Source organism: Leptodactylus fuscus, chromosome 6, assembly GCF_031893055.1.
Source record: "Leptodactylus fuscus isolate aLepFus1 chromosome 6, aLepFus1.hap2, whole genome shotgun sequence".
Taxonomy (NCBI): domain Eukaryota; kingdom Metazoa; phylum Chordata; class Amphibia; order Anura; family Leptodactylidae; genus Leptodactylus; species Leptodactylus fuscus.
Window position 1 is genome coordinate 128,341,361 of NC_134270.1, and position 26,493 is coordinate 128,367,853.

At 41.9% G+C, this 26,493-nt stretch overlaps 1 protein-coding gene across 1 annotated transcript; it reads right to left on the reverse strand.

Moving 5' to 3' along the window:
* Positions 1–517: 517 nt before the first annotated feature.
* CDK5RAP3 (CDK5 regulatory subunit associated protein 3) lies at positions 518–23,442 on the reverse strand. Its single transcript, XM_075277198.1, has 14 exons — positions 23,348–23,442; positions 21,656–21,701; positions 20,725–20,856; positions 20,144–20,244; positions 15,009–15,057; positions 11,074–11,252; positions 10,417–10,553; positions 6,642–6,795; positions 6,466–6,555; positions 4,327–4,411; positions 3,429–3,517; positions 1,556–1,761; positions 1,261–1,432; positions 518–1,139 (listed from the first exon to the last, which is right to left on the reverse strand). The coding sequence occupies exons 1-14, from the start codon at positions 23,351–23,353 to the stop codon at positions 1,074–1,076; spliced, it is 1,512 nt and encodes a 503-aa protein (XP_075133299.1). The 5' UTR covers positions 23,354–23,442; the 3' UTR covers positions 518–1,073.
* Between the last annotated feature and the right edge of the window lie 3,051 nt (positions 23,443–26,493).

A 26,493-nucleotide genomic window follows, 5' to 3' on the forward strand; every position in this document is an offset into this window, starting at 1 on the left:
CTAGACTATCATTTAAGTGTGGCCTATAATGATACTGAACATAGACCAATTAAACATAAGACCCTTAGGCTACATGCACATGATTATGTGCATGTAGGGGGTCTGTGGTGAAACTGGATGGACGGTACATGGATGACGTCCCTTTACTACCCGTGCCTCCATGGACCCATTCACTTCATCTAGTGAGTCAGGACTGTCAAACGGACACTTATAGGACCTGCCTTCCATTTCACCCTGGGTTCACTGCTGTATAGGGCCCATGGTAATACAGAGACGTTTGTATGTGGCCATAGAGATGAATGGGTCAGTGTCCTAGCCACGAAAAACATGGTACAAATAAGGCACAAGGTCGTGTGCACAGAGCCTTATCCTTAGGATGTTCACACATAGGAAGATGTTTCCAAAAAGGTTCCATAGCGTTTCTGCAGCACGTCCATGGAATTTCACAAACCCCATTCAGACTGATTTTTTTTTGTATAAATTTCTGCATCTAATCCTTAAAATGGCATAACCTACAAAGCATCCCGCTCATAGACCATGTTCAATTAGATATCCATGCCGAGGCTTCCATAACACCTTTGTAGCCAAAATCCCGCAGCGTCATTTGTAAACCCATCCAGTCAGAACCCGACAAAGCATGGCTTCCCGCCCACTGGCAGAGCTGCACGATGTGCTTACAGGTATGGCTCCGTGAGGCTGCTGATTAATAGATGCCATCACTCAGTGTCCAGCTGGAGGGCGCCTCTCCCCCCCCAAGAAGCGAGATAACGAGCAGCCAGAATAATGAGCAGTGACAGGTCACTCGTCATTCTGATGGGATGTAATTAGGGAGCCAGGAAGAGAAGAGAGGCGTGCATGGCGCACTGTGGTACTAAGAGAGAGAAGCAAGGAGGGAGATGGAATGTGTCATCCGCAAAATGGTCAAAAAGCATACAGGTTAGAGAGATAAAGGTGAAGCGGGTCATTGTCATTTGCAATGATATCACTCTAAAGGACAGGACACTGTTATAACACTTTATAAACGTGATGTTTTAATATATAAACCACCGGATTCAGAGCTCACACGATGACTTTCAAAGTCCAGTGCCGATAAGTTTCACTGGGCGGTTATTGTATCTCCGAGATATATCAGCTTCAATCTGCAAAAAAATGGAAAGGTAGTTGGTGCTAGTTTTGCAAAGGCTCATTTTGATGGTTTCCTCTGAACAGGCCTAAAGGACACTTACCTACCACTACTTTCCACTAGTCCCCACCACTCACCTGCTTCTGAAGTTCACGACTCCTCTCCTGAAGAAGTGAGATCTTAGGTTCCAGGCTTTCTCTCTCTTCCTCTGCTGATTTTCCTCTCTCCAGCCAGGCCTCTCTTTTCCTCTCTAGGAGTTCTGCTTGTTTCAGGCGCTGTCGTAGTAGGTCTGTTACTCGATCAACATACCTGTAAGAAACATGACGAGATCTAGTCTGACTCCAAGAAGGAACCTTGATCTGCTAAACACAAGTAAGATTTGTATATGATTCTAGCAAGCAGGAACTATGTAAAGAAACAGATCACACTAACCGTGGAGATGCTAGAATGAGGAAAAGATGGCGCATTTTGACATCAGTTAAACGTCCAATTAAGTCCCTAACATGTGATAACATAGAATCAACTTTCTTCCGGGTCTGTCCCTGCAGAATAGATGGGGCCGTCTGGAACTGTGTGACGGTGACAATGTCAGTTTCACCATCAATACCCTGAAGCCAATGAGCGAGAAAGAGCTCCAACTGGCAGGGAAAAAATAAATATAAAAGAATTAGTAAGAAAACTTAAGGCAAACACATGGTGCACCAACAGAACGAGAGAAAGAAAATATGTAGTATCAGTCCATCAATGGAGATCAGGTTAAAGGAGAAGATTAGGAGTAGGACAGCGCTGGATGATCCACTGAGGAAAAATGAACACTAAGACATGGATAACAGTAAAATACTATATGCAAATACAAAATGAAGAATAAAATGTGAGAATCACGCGTAATACAGAGGTGAAAAGAAGAGGTAAAAGGAAAAAAAATATAGCAAAATTGAGGAACACAGAGAAGAACTAGAGGCAAGATACAATAATAACAAAAAAAAAACGTCTGTCTCACAATCAGTGCCAAATTCAACACTAATGACTGTGTGTAATTCGAAAATCTGACAAACAGGGCTGGGCGATTAATCAAAAAATAACAGAAACTGAACATCAACCAAGATAACAAACGTCATTTTGTTCACCTGCAGTTTCATTCGGACTAATCATGTCAGAATTCATACTGCTATTATACTCACCAATGTTACTCATCTCTCCTGGACTCTGGTGAGATTCCCTGCTGTCTTCAGGTCATCTGCTGTCAGGGATGGCTGAGGCTTGTCATTGGGCTTCACATGGCCTTGTGATGCATAAACGCAAGCGTCACAACTTTGTGTGACCCATGTGACAGCTAATTACTATGATTGTCACACAGGTGAGCACAGAGGTGAGGAGAGGTGAGTAAGGGCTCGTTCACATCTGCGCCCAGTCTCCATTCTGCAGGTTTCCGTTTCCTGAACAAAACAGAGGCAGGAGATGGAAACCTGCAGGACTCTTTCAAACCCATTCGTGAGCGGCGGTGAGCGTTTTATGGTTTTATGCTCTCCGCTGCGAAACCATTTTTTTTTTTTTTTTTTAAATCGAACACAGAGTCAGACATGCAGTACTCTGTGTCCAGTTTTAAAAAAATGGTTTCGCGGTGGAGAGCATAAAACGCTCACCGCCGCTCATGGCCGTACCCGGTCTGATAGGTTTCCGTCTTCTGCATGCAGAAGACGGAAACCACAGAACGGAGACCCGAACGCTAGTGTGAACCCAGCGTCACAATGGTTTTTATTAGAGATGAGCGAATACTGTTCGCATCAGCCGATCCGAACAGCATGCTCCATAGAAATGAATGGATGCACCTGGTACTTCCGCTTTGACGGCGGCCAGCCGCTTGACCCCCCGCGTGCCGGCTACGTCCATTCATTTCTATGCGAGCGTGCTGTTCGGATCGTCTGATCCAAACAGTACTCGCTCATCTCTAGTTTTTATGTTTGATGACCTCCCCTGGGCCTTCAGTTACTATTCTTTGGGGTCTGAAGCAACCCCAGAATATAATAGCAGTTTTGGTTCAGCTGTGTTCGGTCCGAACAAAAACAGCCGGGCGAACTTTGTGGAGTTCTCTCAACGCATACTGTAAAAAAGGCGTGACCAAAATATTCGCCATTAATCATAATGAAGGGAAAATGTCTGACTAATCTCAAAATTCTGTGATTTTTTTTTTTCTGTCTGCAAAAAATGTGCAAACATACCTACACAATGAACATAGTGGCCTCAAGTATGAAGAATATAGACATATAGAGAAATAAAGTGCAGTAGTTAAAAATTGGGTAGTCACCTCCATTAATTCATCTACAAACTGATTGCGGGTGTCTGTGTTCTCTAACACTGTCAGGGCATCAGATCCTCGCGCCACACCTGGGGGGACTGAGAGAAACAGAAGGGTAGAAATAAAAAAGGGCATTGCAGCTTGAAAGTGCTACATTTACTGAGTCAAGGTGTACTGTAGAATACCAATAAGGGTGGCCATAAACATACTTCTCCTGACCACCACCATATAAATGCATGTTTTCGTGTTTTTTTGTGTTTTTTTTTAACAGGATAGTGGAATAAACCACTGCCAGACCCATCTAATAGCTGCTTATCTCCTGAGGGTACAAAGAACATATTGAAATCTAAAGACAGTAGACCCCCATACACATTAGATGATTGCCTGATTGTGTAGAAATTGTCAGTTTTGGTCAATGTCTAATACGTCTGGGCACCTAAGTCATCAAGTGTTAACTAGAAATCAGATTATTTAGTCTTCTCTAGAAAACTACATGTCTAAGAATCTATTGAACAACCAAATATATGATATTTAAGTATAACTCTATATCAGAGAAAAAAAAAGCAACTGGTGAATTCGCAGCAATGACCACAAGGTCATGACCTGAGGGAAAGTGATGTAATTCAATGTTTCCTAAAGAAATGAGGCTAAATGTCATTGCTGGACTCTAAACCTTAATTCTCCCCATAAGAAAGAACCTACAATGGAGTTATCCAATATCTGTCCTTGGCAAAATGTGAATGACTCAATTAAATATTTCTACTAGACTGAGAATATACATGACCGCCCCCCTTCATCTCACACCAAATGGTAACTGGACTAGTTACATAACTAGTTCTGAGTTATAGCACTAATGCATGTGCAGTGTTGATGTCGTCCATCAGCTGTCTTCAGTTTTAGGTCTCACCGTCATGCCCATCTTCCAGCACAGTTATGATTTCACCAGGCACACTTTCTTCAACATCCCAGACTATGCCATCAGCTGCTGTAGCCTTCAAGAAAAAAACCCAAAACATATTACTAAATAACAGAAAAAAAACTATTACAAAAATAGTCCATTTATGTTTCTACATAACAGCATGCCTAAAACAATTAGAAAGCTTTTTGAAATTGGCGAATGGAAATGAATAGAGTGGTGGCTGAGCATTCGCAATTACAGCTTCACTCAAAGCTGGTACCCTAGGGATCCTTGTTCTTCTGATCAGTAGGCGCCAGACACTTATCCCCATTTCTGTAGAGAGGAGATAAGTGTCATTAATGGGAAAACCCTTTTAAGGATATGTTCACACAGGAATTTGGTGCTGATTTTGAGACAGATTCTGCCTCAATACGAGCGCCATGTTCCACCATGAATCTGCTTCTCATTGTTTTCTCAGACTGAAGAAGGACGCTGAAAAAAATAAGCATCCTGCTCGATGCTGCTGCAGAATCCACAACTGGTCAGTCACAGGACTTGTAGCGAGAGACACCTGGTTGATTGGCCCCATATATCAGCCAGTGACAGCCACAGCAGACAGATGAAGCTAAGGGAGCTATAGGGACGGAAAATAGAGGAGTCTGGAGTGGAAGTCCACCGCAATTCCTCTTCATTGTGAATGGGCCCTAAGAGTGCAGAGATATTTTAATTTTATTTTCCTCCACATATGAAAGGCATAACTCTTAAATACTATGATGTCTTAAATCATATCAGAAACTGTTTTCTGTGGGACAACTTGCAATTTTCAATGCCACCATTTTATGACGTCTCATTTATTAGCCTTTATTAAAAGTGGGTGTGTCGTTAAGATCTCCTATTTACAGGATGGGAAACAAGTGTCCTATTGGTGTGATGGCCAGATCCCCCAGTGATGAGGAGAATGGGGAATAAAAAGTCCCCCTAAAGTCTGCTTGTGAATGAAGTCCCAGGGCACTTGTGTGATTGGGGCTCCATTCACTTCAATGGGATTGCAAACACTGCTGGAGTTTACAGTCCTGGCAGCCCCAAAGCAGTGACACAACATCTTTAATCTTTTTTTAACAACATAAATGAAATGTTACCTTTATTATCCAGGTTACATTACAGCAATACCGAATGCATACATTTTTTAAAGTTTTACTATTTTGCACAATAAAAAAAAAAAAAAAAAAAAAAAAAAATTACATTTTTTCTGGCACATTAGCTGTGTTAGGGTTAGTATATTGCAGGGTGAGCTGTAGATTTTATTGATACCATTTTAGAATACAAATGACTTTTTGTGTGTTTTTTCAAAACAAAAAAAATCATAGCAATTTTGGTGTATTTTAATTTTTTTAATGGAATACTTGTGCAGGATACTTAGTTTAATACAGGTTGTTACAGCTGCAACAAAACCAGTTCTGCCTGTCAATGTAACACAGAGGCAAGGCCCAATACAAAGATGGCAGACCTGAGGGTCATTAGCTGCCATGGCAACCCATTGGCACACTGAGTTTGCATTTGCTGGGGTGTCATGGAGTGAAAGAAAGTACTCTACCTCTGTCTAAACGCTAAGATGCCACGGTCACTATTGATACAGCTGGCACCCACTGCTGATGGGGCAGGTTCAGGCCCTGAGCTCACTCCATCACAGTGCCATAAATGAACAATGATTTATGTGAGTGACCTGCGAGCTGTGCCCTATATTAATAAGCAAAGGAGGCAGAGGTAAAATGAATACTCCACAAATTACTAACAATATGTGTTATATCTATTGTAGGATATAGGTGTATCATTTCAATTGTTGTTTTTTTTTTTTTTTGGTTTTTTTTTAAACAAAGCCATTGTTTTGTAAGTGGACGTCAGTGAACACCCTGAAACACTGCATTTATTTTGCAACATTCGCCAATAAGAAAAACTGACTGCAGCAGTTAAATCAGCTCATTTCTGAAGAACCTTTACAGTTATAGGTGCGGCTCAACTCGAGTATCCACTAGTATTTCCAATGAGACATGATGATTGTCCAGGGATGAGAGAAACATTGAAGAGATCTCCTGTCTACAAGATAAAGTAACGGCTAAAAGTTTTCTTCATAAAATCTAGGCATCTTACCTCTGTCTCTGATACAATGCCCCAGTTTATTTCCTCTGACGCTTGCAGAGCTGGAGTCTCTGTAGCTAGTCCCAAATCTCCCCAATCGATCTGACAAAAAATAGGGCATACAGGGTTTGCATATAAAGATTCAGTGACAGTGACCACAGACGTTTAGGGCACAAGTCCACTCTTACATCTCCTTCTTCTGCGGGAGTGGAACTCTCCTCCACCTCTTTGATTTCTGGCCTTTCTACTGTCGCTGGGACTTCTCCTGTTCGCCACTCATACACTGTGGTGTCTCCATGTTCCTGCACGTAGCGGATAAGAGGAAGTTCCTGTTCAGGGGAACTAAAGGAGAGAAGAGAATTACATTAATCCCCCATTATCTGCATGCATCACAGTCCAAGCACTTTTGTACTCTCGCTGGATATTGTGTGTAATTTTATAAAATTACACATCAAAGAAAAGAAAAGATTTGCTAAATATGAATATTCTTAGAATGCATTCCATAAAAGATGAATTACATGAAAACATCTCATAAATCAATGCTGCAAATAGAAGATGATGCTTTATTCACATGACTATGTATGTTGTTCACGTGCTGTCGAGTCTGTAGGCCAAACTACCAACTCCTCTATTTTTCCACAAAGTAACTCTGACTCCTTCATAAATGGCTAATAGCAGACAGGAGCAGTAAAAAAAATCTCTAATTCATTAAAATGCCAGAGACTGATATTCTTATTAAAGTAAATATGTAACAAACTATGCATCTATATAATTATACAATATAATAAAATTGTATATTATAATTAAAAATATTCATTTTACTTCCAAACCAGATTTATCCAACTCCACCCAAAACTGGCGTTGAATCCGACTCCACAGCCCAATTTTAATGGACTGTTTTATTAAGAATAAAAAAAAAAAAAAAAGAAAAAGTGGGCAGAGTGATTCACATTCATTTGTTTTTAACCCCTTCCCACCGATGGCATTTTTTGATTTTCGTTTTTGACTCCCCTCCTTCTAAACCCCATAACTTTTTTATTTCTCCGCTCCCAGAGCCATATGAGGTCTTAATTTTTGCGGGACAAATTTTTCTTCATGATGCCACCATTAATTATTCTATATAATGTACTGGGAAGCAGGAAAAAAATTCAGAATGGGGTAGATTTGAAGAAAAAATGCATTTCTGCGACTTTCTTACGGGCTTTGGTTTTACGGCGTTCACTGTGCAGCCAAAATGACATGTCCCCTATATTCTGTGTTTCGGTACGGTTCCAGGGATACCAAATTTATATGGTTTTATTTACATTTTGACCCCCTAAAAAAAAATTCCAAAACTGTGTTAAAAATTTTTTTTTCTAAAAGTCGCCATATTCCAACGGCCGTAACTTTTTTATACGCAAGTGTACGGGGATGCATAGGGCGTCTTTTTTTTGTGAGGCCAGGTGTACTTTTTAGTTCTACCATTTCGGGAAATGTTATTGCTTTGATCACTTTTTACTCAAATTTTTATCAGAATCAAAACAGTGAAAAAACGGCAGTTTGGCACTTTTGACTATTTTTCCTGCTACGGCGTTTACCGAACAGGAAAAATATTTTTATAGATTTGTAGAGCGGGCGATTTCGGACGCGGGGATACCTAACATGTATATTTTTCACAGTTTTTAACTACTTTTATATGTGTTCTAGGGAAAGGGGGGTGATTTGAACTTTTAATACTTTTTATATTTTTTTATATTTTTTTTTACTTTTTTTAAATTTTTTTTTTTGCATTTATTAGACCCCCTAGGGGTGTTGAACCCCAGGGGGTCTGATCACTAATGCAATGCATTACAATGCTAATGCATTGCAAAAAATCATCCTCTCTTTTGCAGGCTGCATAGACCAGCCTGCAAAAGAGACAAATTGCAGGCAAGCCTGGGAGCCTTGTACAGGCTCCCGGCTGTCATGGCAACATGACGTCGGCCCTGGAGCATGCTCCAGGAGCCGGCGATCCCGGGCAAAATGGCGGCGCACATGCGCCACCGGGAAAATGTCGCCTCCGGCGCCTTTGACCGCGGCATCGGAGGGGTTAATGCCTCCGATCGGTCCGGGGACCGACCGGAGGCATTAGAGCCGGTTGTCTACTGCTTAAGGCAGTAGACACCCAGCGGCTATGGCGGCCGCCATAGTTACAGACCCGACATGCGCCGTACTATTACGGCGCATGTCGGGAAGGGGTTAAAAATGGAGTTGTGATGTACGTATTTCTCTGCCATGTAAATAACATCTAAGGCCCCAAGGGAAGATACGCAATGCTACAGCGCTGCGGGAAAAACCGCAGCAGGAACGCATCGCGATACTTCCGGCAGCGCTATGAACAGAAAGTTCACTGAGTTTTCCTCCGCGGACTTTCTGTTACAATTATATCTACGGGAAAGCCACTGGCAGTTTTGGAAATCACAGTGTGTCCAAGCTGCGATTTTAAAAGCAAAGTGGGCATGGGATTCGCATGAATGCCATCCACTTTGCACATACTGTAAAACGCCATGATTTTTCCAGTGGCATTTCCGGCCCGTGGGGCCCTGGCCTAAGGCTGGATTCACACCTGTGTCCATTGCAGTATTCTGTCCCCCATTCCGCTTCAGAAATGCAAAGAGATAAGTACTGCAAGCAGGACTTTTCTCTCTGCATTTTCCGCGGGTAAGTGCTTTTTAAGCAGATTGGGCTTCCGAGCACAGGTGTGAATCTAGCGTAACATGTGACTTTCCTACCAGCTGTACAAGAGGACCATTAAAGGTGTTTTACAAATGGCAATAAGAATACCAAATATGCAACTTGTAACTTTGTACAACATTGAAATTATCTGGTTGTAATAGAACCCCTTGGTGGAAAAAATGTTTAGGTCTGTACATGTCAATCTGGTGAGACTCTGTTAGGCCCGGTTCACATCTGCGTTCGGTATTCCGTTTGGGGAGTCAGCTTAGGGACCTTCCGAACAGGAACCTATACGCATTAAAAGGCGGTTAGCTAAGAAGTCACACGGACCCCATAGACTTTAATGGGTTCATATGATTTCTGCTCGGCGTCCGCACAAATTATGTGGAGAGGAAAGTACTGCAAGCAGAGGTGAACTGTGCCTTAGAAGTGAATGCCTTCTAGAGAGTGTTGGACAACAGTATTTAAAGAGGACCTTTCACCACTTTTGGGCACATGCAGTGTTATATACTGCTGGAAAGCTGACAGTGCGCTGAATTCAATCGCGCTGTGCTGTGGAGCGGGGAGGAACGCCCCCTCCCTCTGCTCACAGCGCTCGTCCATAGACGAGTATTATCAGGGAGGGAGGGGGCGTTCCTCCCCGCTCCACAGCACAGCGCGATTGGCGCCGCGAGGCAGAAGGACGTCTCTGGCTAATGGTCAGAAACGCCCTTCTGACCATAGAGCACTACGGTACCGGCACCGTAAGCTCTTTACACTGGGCACAGATCGGGAAAGCCGACAGTGCGCTGAATTCAGCGCACTGTCAGCTTTCCAGCAGTATATAACACTGCATGTGCCCAAAAGTGGTGAAAGGTCCTCTTTAAAAGGTAGACATCCTAAAATATACTCTATAAAAAGAGGGAAAAGCACTTAGGATTTCTTACTGATGTTTATCCAAGTGCTTTTCCCTAAGTACTTACAGTTAGTATGAGGAGGTATATCTTTTACTATAATAAATGCTGCTGCCCACAGGACTTTCTCTCTGAGAAGCAGGGGCTAGTCTATGTCCAGCCTAAATAATAGCTCTGCCTCTGTCACTGAGAATACAACAGAAGTTATACTGTATTCTACTGGACATGCATAACTATCAGTTAACAGTTTCTTAACAATACTTCACAAAATTGCTCTAAAAGCGCAGTTAATTTATTGCAATAAACATCAAAGCATTGGTCCTGGAAGAAACACATACATACACATTCCATGCAGATATTGCTCTTGTCTGCTTACCTATCACAGACAAAAGACACACAGGCCTGGTATAACTGGATTGCAGGTAGCAGTCCAGCAGCATCTGATCCAACTTGTCTTAGAGCTGATGGGACATCACGAACCAACATCTGGAGTTCCTTACGAACATCCTCTCCCTACAAAAAAAAAAAAAAAGAAGATATTGGAGCTACAGTTGTATGAACAGTGTAATCTGGGATATAATGAGATTATTAGGGGTACGTTATATTATCTGTTATTCCCTGAGGAAACAACATACAACATATTGGACATGTCTGATTTTAGTTTCTCTAAATGGCCTACATCAGGATATAGCCAGGCTGCTGCCATATGCCAACAACAGATTGTCAATACATTGTGCCAAGACCTGTAGTATCCACAGTCATTTATGTAATGATCATGACCAGCTTTGCATTTCCTGTGTCCAAAGTGAATAAAGTTTCCTAAGATGCATGCTATAACTGGATTTTCCAGCCCTTCTGTACCAGATCAAACACTATTTTCAGTCTGATATGAGCGAGCACTCTATTATGCACAGGACAAGGATTCAGATTCAGCACCTGGATGTTTCAAGTAAAAACTGAGAAGCCCTTTTTAATGCAGGCTGTATGAAACCTCTCCCATTATTACCAATAAAAGTAATTTTAATCCACTCACATTGATTCCGTAGCGCTCGCAACTGCTGTAATACTGTTCTTGCTGCTCTGCTGCTCCGTGCACGCACTCCTCAGCCCGCCGCTCACACTCCACCACAAGTTGCTGACACCGAGTCATTTGTTTCTTCAAAGCCGGGATCTCATAGCTGACATTACGCATCAACAGACTGCCACACTCCGCTATAGAGGACAAAAGACACAATAGTTAATTCCTTTACAGCTTTTCACACTGCAGAAAGGATCTATCATTGTAAAAGTTTTGCTACAATTTAGTTTTCAGTTTAAATGAGAATTCCATAAAAAGTAATAGATACCGCCAGATAAGACTGTATGATAACTGACTGTCATATGAATATTATAGGCCATTAAAGGGGTTGGCCACTTTCAGACCAATATTGAGAGACAAATGTTATGGTTTGTATAATAAAAAGTTACACAATTTTGCAATATACAGTACAAACCAAAAGTTTGGACACACCTTCTCATTCAAACAGTTTTCTGTATTTTCATGACTATGAAAATTGAAGATTCACACTGAAGGCATCAAAACTATGAATTATCACATGTGGAATTATATACTTAACAAAAAGTGTGAAACAACTGAAAATCTGTCTTATATTCTAGGTTCTTCAAAGTAGCCACCCTTTGCTTTGATTACTGCTTTGCACACTCTTGGCATTCTCTTGATGAGCTTCAAGAGGTTGTCATCGGAAATGGTTTTCACTTCACAGGTGTGCCCGGTCAGATTTCTTGCCTTATAAATGGGGTTGGGACCATCAGTTGTGTTGTACAGAAGTAAGGTGGATACACAGCTGATAGTCCTACTCAATAGACTGTTAGAATGTGTATTATGGCAAGAAAAAAGCAGCTAAGTAAAGAAAAACGAGTGGCCATCATTACTTTAAGAAATGAAGGTCAGTCAGTCCGAAAAATTGGGAAAACTTTTAAAGTGTCCCAAGTGCAGTTGCAAAAACCATCAAGCGCTACAAAGAAACTGGCTCACATGAGGACTGCCACAGGAAAGGAAGACCAAGAGTCACCTCTGCTGCGGAGGATAAGTTCATCCGAGTCACCAGCCTCAGAAATCACAGGTTAACAGCAGCTCAGATTAGAGACCAGGTCAATGCCACACAGAGTTCTAGCAGCAGACACATCTCTACAACAACTGTTAAGATTAGACTTTGTGCAGCAGGCCTTCATGGTAAAATAGCGGCTGGAAAACCACTGCTAAGGACAGGCAACAAGCAGAAGAGATTTGTTTGGGCTAAAGAACACAAGGAATGGACATTAGATCAGCGGAAATCTGTGCTTTGGTCTGATGAGTCCAAATTTGAGATCTTTGGTTCCAACCACCATGTCTTTGTGCGACGCAGAAAAGATGAACGGATGGACTCTACATGCCTGGTTCCCACCGAGAAGCATGGAGGAGGAGGTCTGATGGTGTGGGGGTGCCAAGCTGGTGACACTGTTGGGGATTTATTCAAAATTGAAGGCATACTGAACCAGCATGGCTACCACAGCATCTTACAGCGGCATGCTATTCCATCCGGTTTGCATTTAGTTGGACCATCAATTATTTTTCAACAGGATAATGACCCCAAACACCTCCAAGCTGTGTAAGGGCTATTTGACCAAGAAGGAGAGTGATGGGGTGCTACGCCAGATGACCTGGCCTCCACAGTCACCAGACCTGAACCCAATCGAGATGGTTTGGGATGAGCTGGACCATAGAATGAAGGCAAAAGGACCAACAAGTGCTAAGCATCTCCGGGAACTCCTTCAAGACTGTTGGAAGACCATTTCAGGTGACTACCTCTTGAAGCTCATCAAGGGAATGCCAAGAGTGTGCAAAGCAGGAATCAAAGCAAAAGGTGGCTATTTTGAAGAATCTAGAATATAAAACATATTTTCACTTGTTTCACACTTTTTTATTAAGTATATAATTCCACATGTGTTATTTCATAGTTTTGATGCCTTCAGTGTGAATCTACAATTTTCATAGTCATGAAAATACAGAAAACTCTTTGAATGAGAAGGCGTGTCCAAACTTTTGGTCTGTACTGTACTTTCTGTATCAATTCCTCACAGTCTTCTAGATCTCTGCTTACTCCATTCATTCTGTTACTTCTAGTGGATAAAACTCTAACCATGGTCATGCGATTTACGGTCCACAGTCATGTGATGAACAAACATTTGTCTCTCAATATTGGTCTGAAAGTGGACAACCCCTTTAAAGAAACTTTGCAATGCATCTTATTAGAGAGAAATATTTCTGTTTTTCCCTCCATCTGCTACTTTTCACCCTGAAAATCAGTCTTCTACCTGTCTCTATACAGGCTGCAGGTCACATGACTCTGATAACTTAAATCTATAGAAATCTATGGAATGGCAAGGGGGTGAAGTGAGCACAAATTTCACGAGATAAGAGGAAAAGGCAGGTGTAGTCAAATGCTGGAGCTGAATAGAAGCCATCACAACCAAAGCACTTTTGCACATCAGTCAAGGTCAGTACTTCTTTGTATATGTCCTGGGACTGTTTGAGTGACAGAGATACAGTTTCAGAGCAGATTCCTCTCTGCTTGGTGTATGTAGGGTATGGCAGCTAGTCTTCCCCACCAGTTTAGAGTTAACTACAAATTCCTGATTAAGCATGCAGAGGGGCAAAACTACAAAAAATGCAGAATGTAAGTCAAATAATGACCAGAAATAGTGTACACACATTGAAGCTTATACTGAGAAGTGACCAGAAATGAATGGTACTCTTAAAGGGAGTCTGTCACCAGGAGGAAGCATATTAAACCGGTAACACTGTTAAATAGGTCATGCTTGTCTGATAATAATGCTTTTGTACCATGAAAATTCATGTCTCTATTGCAGATTGTTTTTTTTTTCAGAATATGTAAATGAGTAATCTGGGGAAGTGAGGGTGGCTGCATTACTTCAAACTGTTACACCATACACTACCCAGGAACATCCTCCTTTTTTCTTCCCTTCTTTGAGCCACAGGGTCAGGGGGCTAAGCTGAAAACTCGCCTGGTCCTGTGTTCTCACCTTCACAGCAGCACATTACAGCAGAGTGGAGCGTAATTGTTTTCTAAGGTACTAATTTATTTCCAAATATACAAACAATGGAAGCGCACATATTCACATGGAAAAAGTGATACAAGCCTGACTTGTCTAACTGTGTTGCTGGTGTAATATGCCTCAGCCTGGTGACAGACTCCCTTTAAAAGAAGGTACAGAATGTGCAGCTTTCATACAGACACAAGTGTCAGATGTTCTTATGCACTGAAATTGTCCAAAAGGGTAATGGCATTTGCATTTATTACGACAATAAGGATCCCTAGAATATGGCCATTAAATCATCATGGGGCATAGCAGTTTTACGAATGGCAAACACTGACATTGCATCCTCAGAACAGCACATCAGTATTTGAATGATGGGGCTCTGACGACAAGGCAGTAAAATTAAGGGTTTAATAACATCTCCATAAAAGTGACTGTCTGATACTGCAACTCAGTCCCAGTTAAATAAATTCAAAGCCCATACATTACATAAATGTCCTCACAACACAACTTTAGGGGATGGTAAAGATAATCCAATGCCCCATAATGGATGAGGAAACAGAGCAGCAATTCTATTATTTATGGCTGGCCAGAACATTACACACTGGTCAACAGCGCTGTCATTATACTTGGGAAGACGGCAGCACAATAGGACTATGCTTTTCCTGGGAGCAGCCCATCAAACAGATAAAAGCTGCATGAATCTAAAAGGTTACCATTTCTGATATTCATTGTGTAACCAATATGAACTGTAGAGGCAATATAAAACACTTACCCATTCATGTTTTTTTAGGTTTTCAACTCTTGTGTTGTATTTTACAAAAATCCTTTCAATAAAAATTACAGTTAAAAAAAAAAAAAAACACTTACCCAGATAGGTATTGTCGGCCTGGTATAGAGATACCACCTCTTGCCAATCCTGTTTACAAAAAAAAGAAAAAAAAAAAAAAAGTCTATTCATAGAATGCTTAAGATGGGAATTCCCTGTTGCTAAACAATGTTTAATGAACACGTAGGGGGCATTCACATGAAGTAACGTGGCACTGTTTCTGGCAAGTTAACTTGCGTAAGAATCAGCGCTGCAAAACAGAATCCCATTGACTTCAATGTGTTACGCGTGTCAAATGGAACCCATTGAAGTCAATGGGATTCTGTTTAGCAGCACTGATTCTTACGCGAGTTATCATTCCAGAATCGGCGCCGTGTTACTCCGTGTCAATGCCCCCTTAGGGTCTTATTTATGTGATGTGGTCTAAATCTCATTCAGACTGCAGCACACCCTATAAATCTTCTCTTTCACATAGCCTACATAGGATTTTGTAAAACCCTCTTCACCTACAACACAACTGTACTTTGGGGTTGTGCCACAAAGAATAATGAGAAATTTTTAAGACTGGTGTTTCCATATGCCAGTCTTGAACTACCATGTCCCATAGTGAGATGCTCCTAAAATAATAAGCAGCACCTGTCTAGAATGAAGTGGATAAAATCAGGTGCTGCCTGAAATGCTGAGGCTCCATTAGGTGGCGCTGCCTCCTGTTACTGTTAGTGTGAGAAACCACCTGCTGAATCCACACCAAACCTCTACTTCATCAATGGAATACCCCCAAAATACAGAGGTTCTGAGTGTGTAAGCTGTGATGGGCTGGGAGGTGAAGACTGCAAAACCACACAGGTAACACCACTGGAGCTGAGACAGCTAATCCACAACACACATGAATTAAACTACTACATGTCCCTGCCAAACAGTGGCCTCTGCGGAAGGGACCTGGAACGTCACTGCAAGAAGGCAACTGAGCAGCAGAACTGGACCACTGGGGACATATGAGAATTTTTTTTATATATATTTTTCCCACCTCCCTGGCCTAATTTTAACCTGGAAAACCTCTTTCAGAATAGTCACATAGAGAAGCTGAAAAATCACTGTTAGGCACAGAAACATGTGTGTGTATTTACAGGATCGAGGGAAAACAGTACGGATGGCACATGGATGATATAGAAATAGGTAATGTCTTGAGTGTAGTCTTGGGCTATAAGCCCCCTCAAGGAACCTTTAGTAACACATGGCATGTGTATGGGGTCATAGATAATAATGGGTCAGTGAGCTAGATGAGAAAACACAGTTAGCACACTGACAACCATACGTTTGTGTGCATGGAGCCTTATACTAAGCTTTGGAAGTTACTGGATGCTACTTCTTTCTACTTATATAAAAACAGCTACCTGGCTATAGTTTGTAATGGAAACACCATGAGAGAAATAAAATAGGCAATCACAAAAGTGATCACTAACCTAAAAAATGCACAATTACGCTAGGTTCACACCTGCGTTCATGTCTCCGTACTATGGTTTCCGTCTTCTGCATGGCAGAAGACGGAAACCATAGACCGGGTCCGGCCGTGCGCGGCGGTGAGCGTTTTAGGCTCTCCGCCGCGAAACCGGATTTTTTTATCCGGACACAGAGTAGTGCATGTCCGACTCTGTGTCCGGATTATAAAACCCGGTTTCGCGGCGGAGAGCGCAAAACGCTCACTGCCGGACAGCTTTCTCACCCATTCAAATGAATGGGTATGAAAGAGTCCTGCAGGCTTCCGTCTCCTGCATCTGTTTTATGCAGGAAACGGAAACCTGCAATAAGGACCGATGAACACAGATGTGAACGAGCCCTTACTGTGACATAAAAATAGAAATAACCAGCTATAAAGTAGATCAGCACTTCTTATCTGTCCATGCAAAATGACCACTACTAAAATAATACACCGGAACGTTAGTGCAACATTGTACAAATCCTAAAATAGATAGAAAGGCTTTGATGTGTTGGATAAATAATAAAGCCACATAAACAAGGCGACAAGTGACAGACGGTGATTTGGCTGTATTCAAACTATATGTAAATTTTACTCAATATGGCCCTACTAGTTTTTCAGCAGACTCAAGATAATACCAGGCGCTGACTGCATCCACAAACAATTCGTTATTAGGTTCCACTGAATGTTAGATTCTGCTCTATCCTATTAAAATTATAAATGTGAAATGTCTGTGAGTTTGTGACTTTGGATGTTCGGATGTTTGGTGGTCAATCACGCAAAAAACGCTCCACCGATTTGGCAGAAATTTTCCACAAACATAGTCACTACACTCGATTGCGCAATAGGCTACTTTTCGTCACAATAGCGCACATATGTTTTTCCCAGGACCCCCACAAAACCCAAACTCACATCACTATCTCTGCAATCTCACACACTTTGGACCATAGCAAGCCACAAAATTCATATTACCCTCTACAGCAGAGGTCAGCAACCCCTGGCACACATGCCAAGAGTGGCACTCCTGCCATATTTCACTGGCACACCAGCAGCACAGGACCTGCAAGAGTTAAATGAAGTCCGAGTCTCTTCAGTGCTGGGCTAGAGCTGAGGCATAAGGACACTCCCCTTTGAGAGGGGTGCAGGAAACCCAGGGGGTGGAGCTTAATCGCTCAAGTCTCCTCCTGCTATAGTGATAGCTCCTGCCATCTGCACCATGCAAACGTTCCCCGAGGAGGAGAGGAAGCTGCTAGCAAACTGAAAGTAAGAAACACACAGCTACCTTCCATTAGTTCCTATTCTCATTAATGTCAGGCATTTGGGGTTATTAGTTTAGTGTTAGTAACTCCATGTGCCTCACATTAATAGGAATAAACTCCATCATGTCCCTCATATTAACCCCTGTGTGCCCCATATAAAGGTTACTAATATGTCAGACATATGGAGGTACTAATAAAAGACCTCAATAATGAAGATACTTAATTATTATCTCCAAGTCTCTCACATATCAGTAACTAGAGATGAGCGAGTACTGTTCGGATCAGCCGATCTGAACAGCACGCTCCATAGAAATGAATGGATGCACCTGGTACTTCCACTTGGACGTAGCCGGCGCGCTTAACCCCCCGTGTGCCGGCTACGTCCATTCATTTCTATGCGAGCGTGCTGTTCGAATCGGCTGATCCGAACAGTACTCGCTCATCTCTATCAGTAACTCTTACACAGGGGTTAATGTGAGGGACATTATGGGGTTAATTGCTATTAATAAGAGGCACATGGAGTTACTAAACTGTCATGCACAGGGCCAGACTTTATGTTGCTTTCTCAAGAGTATCCTGTGCCCAAAACTTACATGTACTGGGGCAAAATAACAACTCATACAGTGTCGTATATCCAAGTATATTAACCTGTAATACCTCTGTCCCAAAGACACTATGTACAGTTTATAACAACACCGTATAGCAGCTGAAATACAAATTACATTCAACACAAAAGTCTCACGTATTCTCTGGATTACAGCAAAAACAAGATACAAAGTTACATTTTATAGCCTATACTTTATACACAGTACGAAAACCTTACCCGCGCCTGTATTTACCCACTTCTACAATCACCGCAGACGAAGTCACGGGTTCCAGCTAGTAAATAATAAATGAGAGACCACCAACCTCTTCTAGGGGCTTTCCAGTCTCTCCTTACTAAGACTTAATAGGATCGCTATATGATTATAATCATTCTGTTCTATATGTAATGGAAATCCAAATTTCAGGCACTGACTGTCTTGTGAGCTTGTGGCAGGCTCAGGCACCACAGCCAAATTGAAGTTTGCAACAGGAGTCTTGCTTGAAGGACTGCAGTTTGGTCACTATTAGACACCAATTCATTTTAAAAAGGAGACTGTCGTTGGTCCAGGCTTCCAGCAATATGACATGTTTATGGGTCTTGTTTGTGTTGTCCAATAAACGTATCATTTGTACATATTTAAAGTGTAACTCCTATTTTAATTTTTTTCTTGTTATTGTGTGCGAGGGGCAATCCTCTAATAGGACTCTTCCTGGAAGGACATAGTTAAAACATTGCTAGCACGAACTTTACAGCCTGTTTTCTATTAAAAGGAAGTTAGACAGGTTAATAAAGTATATTAACCACTTCCGGACCGCCCATAGACTATATATGTCTGGGAAGTGGTTGCCTAGTTCTGACAGGACGTACCTGTACGTCCACCAGAACACAGCAGCTGCACAGAGATCGTGCAGCTGCTTTCAATAGGAGCCGGCTGTAACTTCAGCCGGAGCTCCCAGAGAGATAGCAGGGAAGATTTATTACCTCCCCTGCCTTCTCGATCACTGTGTATACAGCGCTCAATGAGCGCTGTATACACAGCTATGGACGCTGCCATAATTGAGCTGCCCTCTGACCCGGTGGACACGTGATCCGCCGGGAGCAGAGTCTTGCAAAAGCTGCTGGCTCCTACAGGACCCCCAGATCAGCTCAGTAAGCTATATATACAGCGTGCAGGAGGCTGGATTTCTCCTGCAACTGGCGTTAAATGTAGCAGCCCCAGTTATAGGAGAAATCAGCCTCCAGTACAAAAAAAAAAAGTGATCAGATGTCCCCAAAGGTCTCTTATCACCTTATGGGGACACAATCTGGAAAAAAAATAAAATAAAAATTTAATAAAAAAAAAAAGTTTAAAAAAAATGTAAATAAAATAAAAAATAAATAAATAATACGCTAATAAAACGCCGTTATTAAAGGTTATAGCTCCACCCCCGACGACACCATACAAAATAAAAATTACCATAACGGAGAAGAAAAACTATATTATAAAGTTTTTCAGTGACACTTTGTGTTATTACATTTAAAAAAATAAATAAATTGAAAACAAGACACAATTTCCCTCCTATTTTGTTTATATTTTCCTGGATATAAAAAAAATTAACACACATTTGAAAATAAAGATAACATAAAAATAAAACCCTATGTGTCCCCGAAAAAAAGACGCAAAAATTAGTTGACTGAGACATACGGGAAAAATGTTACAGACCTCAAAACCGCACATACAAAATAAACCTAAAATGTGTCGGGTCCTGGACCACAAATTGGCCCGGTACTGAAGTGGTTAAAAAAAAATGTTCGACAAACACCCCTCAACAAAATAGCCAAAAATAAAGTGGGAGTTACACTTTAAGTTCCTACCTTCATTCTCTGAGAGGAGTATCTTCCAAACAGGTTTCTGGTTGCAGCTTCTGTACTCTTTAATATCTCGACAATCTTTAAGCAGTGGAAGTAATTAATATCTGAAATAAGTGAAAAAATATGAAACCAAAACCTAGAAATTCATGGCCTGGATCCAGTTAAATCCTGACATCTTGTCACTTAGGCAAGGGCTATACGGTGACTACTGGTATGACTCCTGTCACACCACCCAGACATCACCTAACCCCCAGATAATCTCTTTAATATTGGTTCACCGTAGGAATAGGGGCTTTATTTACCAAAGTTGTCTAACATAAAAACTAGCCAGGTTGCCCATTTACAGTAAGTGAAGCAATTGCAGGGCTACACGGTGATCTTTGGTTATGCAACAAGACTGCCCTATATTATTACATGAAAAGAAAAGGAGGCAAAATTTACAAGGAGTCGCAGATATTTATTATGCAACATTTGCATGACACTATAGTCTTCAGTAAGTATGGTCCAAAGTCTAATGCTTATGTTGTTCAACTGAATACATGGTTCATTATTTCAGAATATCCCCCGTGTCCCCCATATCTCACATGTTCCTGACAGGAGATTCCGGATATCCTCATGTTCTGGCATGTCCTGAAGTGCTTGGTTAACCTTTTCTCTAATCTGCAGTACCTTACTCTGCCATTTGAGGGTGCAGTGTCTTCGATCGACCAACCAATCTGTAATGACAAAGATCAAATATTGAAAGAGGTGCAATTATTCCTTTTATTTCACCTGTCAGAAAATGACTCAAATTAACCACTTGTTACAACAAACCAGTACCATTAACGATATGGAATTTTCCCTAAAATCCTTCTCTTTAACACACCGCATCCACGCCTTTATTTCTCCACACACATAAGTAAAGGACCAATCTGTTTACAGCTGTATATGCTTCTAATTGACCAGTCTGTAAAGACTGCAGTGTATGAATTAGCGCCGAAACCTCCTTAGTACTTACCAACCACAGTGCTGTCCACTGTCTATGATTTGGTACTGACTTGAATGGGACAGAGCTGCAAACAAGACATGTGGTCAATGAGTATGACTTCACATGGCCTGTGAGGCAGAGCTCAGTGGGTGCTGGACCCCTGCCTAAGGATACATCACCAATATTGGAGCCCTGGAAAACCTATTTAGGCTACAGTCACAGGGGCCAGGTCTGCTCTAGGATGTCCAAAGCTGGCATCCCTTTGTGGACCTGCCCACATAAAAAAAAACAGGTAAAATCGCCTATGTTTTCACCAAGGCTTTCAACCGTGATTCCTAAGTGGCTTGACTGGCATTGCAGACTTTGCGCTACAGTTTTTTTCTGCAGTTTGTGCTTGGGAGTTGTTTACATCCCATCCACTACGCTGTTACTGTACTTTGAGGTAGCTAACCCGCTATCACGTACGTATATCAAACGAGTCCCTCGGCCTTAATTTTTACCACAAGGGAAATTGCATGTGAATCTCACAAGAAGACATATTTACTTACCCAGCAATTTGCTGGTCTGGATGTCAATGGGCACATTTTGTATGTCCTGTAAAACATTTAATCAACAGCATATGAAATAAACTTTACAGTAGCCTTTCAATATGTTATTCTTCTTATTGCCTGAGGATAAACCATCAACATTTAAATGGCGACGTCCCATCCGATCAGAAGAATGAAGGGGCTGCGGGCTCCAACACACATCATAAGCTGATCCTGCTGCCTGTGGGTCCCTTTTCAAGTTAGCGATAAGTGGGGACTTGTAATGCGGCCCCCACCCGTACTATATTTATCTTCCAAATAAATTTGTTTACTGGGATCATCCCTTTAATATTGATTCATGTATGAATAGGGGCTTTGTTTATCAAAGCGGTCTAACAAAAAACAAATCAGTTTGCCCATTTTTCTGCTAGACAATTTTGACAAATGAGACTCAGTGCACCTTACACTAAATTTACTAACAGGGTGCATCTATGGCCCATCCTTATGACATATCGTATCTGCCTTATGATATACCAGGCAAAGATTTCAAGGGAATGGGACTGAACAACAGTACCAGGCACAGACACTTTAAAACATATGGCATTGTGCCTGATAAACAATGAAGGGGATGCGGTGATAACCATCAGACACCGAATTGCTGAATGTTCCAGAGGTCAGATCCCCACTAATCCTCTATCCTGATAGGTCACCAATAATAAAGTAGTTATCTGTTATTTACTGGCATACAATAGCTTACTGCTGCATACACTGTCTATAGTTTACATGTATAAACAGATGACAGCATAGATCCCAAATGGAAGCAATCATGTGATTTCCCTATGCGATTGCTTCCCCAGAGTTTACGGCTACATGCACATGACCACGTCTGTGGAAAATGTAACATTTGATACACGTTGGTTATCTGTGACCGGTCCATGCTTTCCACTAACTCATACACTTGAATGAATGAACCAGAACCAAATCACAAAACAGATCAGGATAGGACCTGCCCTGAGTTTTACAAACCCCTGATGAAAAATGGAAAAATACGCTAATGTGCATGAAGGCCTAAAACATTCAGATCCAGACATAGTGATCCCCTCTATCTGCCATTATGGACGTTATGATGACAGCGGTCAGTTTCCATGCAGTAGCCATGGGCAGTGATGTGCGGGGTCAGAGCGCCTGCTATTTAGGTCTTTCATAAGCCGCTATTTAACATTTTAGAAACTTCTGCAGAAAAAATGGACAAGACATTCTTGAGTAAACCAGACCTGGCGTGGCCTTTAGACCCTGTGGGAGTGTCCTTCCTGAATAAAGCTCTACACTCCGGACAGGTTTGGCGCAGGGATGTCATAAATATGGCGGTCAGCCCAAATATTAGATTGTAAGTGTATTTACACCAGAATAATGAAGCAAATACAGTATATTGCTATATCTGCCCCATTGCATCCAGTCCTTCAGGTATCAGCCCTGACCATTAGCTTAGTAACAGATGTGACCTATGTGTACAGGTGTCAGCAAACACTGCCAGTCACTTGGGGCATGCTGGGACTTCTAGTCCTATGACAGCTGGACGCCACAACTTGGCCTAAGCCTTCATTACTACCAGAGCCACAGGACACCGCTCTGTCACAGACTCTCACAAAAACCGCTGACCGCCCGAACAACGGCGACACCTCTCTCTCCCTCCCCCTCCCTTCACGGACAGACCTGCATCCCGGCTCCGGTGACTCTTAGGACACGTGTACCGGATACACGGGTTTCCACCAATCACAGGTTAGAGAGTCGCTGATCACGCCCCGCCCATACAAAGAATTCGCCAATGACACGAAAGGAGGCGGAGCTATACTTCGAAGACAGCGTTCTAATAGATAAGATACAAAGGCAGGACGTAGCGCTAGGGGGCGATATAGACGTCCTGTAAGTCAGTTCTATGTACTGTATTAGCAGCTACCCGGAAGTGACGCCGCACCGTACACGGCTGAATAGATACGGATGAGGGAGAACCTCACATGTGATTTTATTTTTATTCTTTATTTTTTTGAATAAAATGTAACCGCTTGGCTTCCGTAATGTCTCTGTATTTATAGCTATAGATTAACAATGTTGTGTTATTTCTTATGACAACGTATATCTATACTAGTAAATGAGCATTATAATACAACTGTCTGCAGCCAATCAGAGCTCACCACAGTACATTGTATCCGCTGTTCCTGCTGCTGTGGGATGAGCTGGGAGAGTGGACTCCCCACAGCATACAGTGCTTAGTGTATGCACAGCGGCATCTCCCGGCTCATTCTACAGCAGCAGGGACAGTGGATACAATGTATCACAGTGGATACAATGTATCGCAGCGGCGTCAGCAGCCGGCATATCTGTGCACACGGAACATCGCGCACAGTGTTCAGCCGGCGGCAATGTTTCACTTCACACAATCTTTGCGCAGAAAGATTATTATTATTGGGGATGTCTTACTTTCGGGGGGTGCCTTATATTAGGAAATTCAACAAAACCTCTACTATGTCTTACTTTTGGGGGAAACAGGGTAAATGGCATAGAATATGGCGCCATTACAGGCTTTCTAATATCTATCAGCCAGAAAGAGACCTTGCTGCACACTGACCAATCATAGTGTTTGTTTTGTGTCCACAGTCCATGTTCGGACATGTTAGGCTCTATTCACACTTTTGGATTTTTCAGTCGGTTTGTCGGGATCTGTGGGTGTCCATTATGTGATGGATCAGTCACAACTTGAATTTTCACTTTTCTACTGCTATGTTGGGATAGAAAAGTATACTTCCTAATGCAGATGAGATCTTAGCTTTAAAGGGGTTAACAAGGAATTTTAGAAGTCCAGGAAATTCATACTAAGCTGTCCCCATTGCCCTATTGTCTGCTACTGTTTTCTGATCCTGCACTAAACCATCCGCATTTCCTCATGGACCAATGGTTTTGTGTCCCAAATACCCTTGCCCTTACCCTATTTCTACCCACTGTTACACTCACCCAGCTCCTGCATAGTGCTACACCTTGGCTTCAGTGTACACAGGCACAGGGAGAACTAGAGATGAGTACAGAGCTATTTTGGACACAGACTTGTCAATTTACCCAGTATTCCCAAGGATATCTTGTTTTTAGGTCCTTTGCTCAACTAACTTCACAGTGACCAGTGGCATAACTAGGAATAGAGGAAGCCCCATTGTAACATCTCTGCCTGTTCGGGCCTCTGCGCCACCCTCTGCTCGCGTGCTGCGGCGCAGGAGGCGTGTGCAGTTTGATAATCTGCTTAAAGTTTTTAGTTGCACTGTGTGAACACGGCTCTAGTCCTTAATTGGACTTGCACCACACCTGTCTTCTGCCAAGGTTGCCGCTGTCCATTAAGTGGTTAATCTGGCCTTGCCCTGTGATTGACAGCTGCCTTTCTGTGAACTCCATGGGCGGGTTCTTCCTCCCTATTTAGCCTTGGTTCCCATTCACACCAGTGCTTGTTATTGCCGTGTGTATACCTGCTCTTACTGTCCCTGTTTTGCTTATACTATTATACTTGACCTTTGGCTTTCCTCACTGACTATTCTCTTGACTCCGATTTGGCACTGCATCGCTCTCCTGTTACCGAACCCTGCTAGCTGACCTCCCTTTGTTGTTGTTCGTCTTGTCTGCGTTTTGTGTTTCACATATTCAGGGAGGGACTGTCCTCGTGGTTGTCGCCTATTACCTAGGATAGGGCCTGGCAATAGGAAGGGAAAGCGGGGAGCTTCAGCTTAGGGCTCACTGTCTCTTGTGCCCCTCCCAGGGTTTTACAGTTCTGGGAATTGCTGTCTTAGCAATTCCCTTACACCCGTAGCGAACTTTTGGCATGCCCCCCGAATCAAAACATTTCTGCAATGAGGATCATAATATCACCGATCACATGAAAGTTTTGGTTTTGGGAGGTAATTTCTAATCAAAGAGAGAACGACGCATTCATGAGTGTAAATTCATGACCCTGCTTCAAACACTGGAGAGGGGGCTTAAATTTGTCACATGGTTTTATGTCACTTAACAGAAACCTGTGAACTGATAAGGACCTGTAAGTGTTTACATTGTCTCTACCAATTACTAACAACACTCTACCCCCGTCCTCCTGGAATTCTAACCCCTTTTTAGTATATAAATATACATCCTTCAGAAATGGTTTTTAAATTTACTTGAGAAAGGACCCGAGAGGTTCCAAAACGTTGTAATCTGTCATCATTATGAGTTAGCCATTAAAAAGGTATCAACTACTGAAGACTACCAAGTTTTTTTTTTTTTTTTTTTATATTTCCAACCCACTGGCTAACACGTTACGAGAACAAACATTTTCCTTATACTCAATTTTTTATGTTAATTAAAGGCTATGCCCCTTATAAAGCTATAGCTATAACTGCCATGCTGCGATTTAAAAAAATGTGATAATTGCAGCATTTCTGCTGTGCATATTTTTCTGCAATGTGTGGATGGGATTCGCTTGTGGATGCTGTGGCTTGTGCCGCATTTACAGCACGTGAGGCTCTGTATTAAGTCACAATAGATTGTACAAGATAAATTTGTTAAAATGCAGCATGGTCAAACAATATATATGTATACTGACTTGGTGAATTCACTATGAGAACAACTTCTCATTTTTTAGAGCATGTTGTTTAACCACTACACAGCACTGAAATGTAATTTATCTTAGGGCCAACTCTAGGAATATTTCCTAAAACTTATTCTCTATATATTTGAATTAAAATGTATTCTTTACCACAATTTTTCGAAGTTGTACATAAGCCTGAATTTGTATGTTGAAGAGACCGGACAGCAGCTTAGAATGCGTATGAATTCACATCGCCATA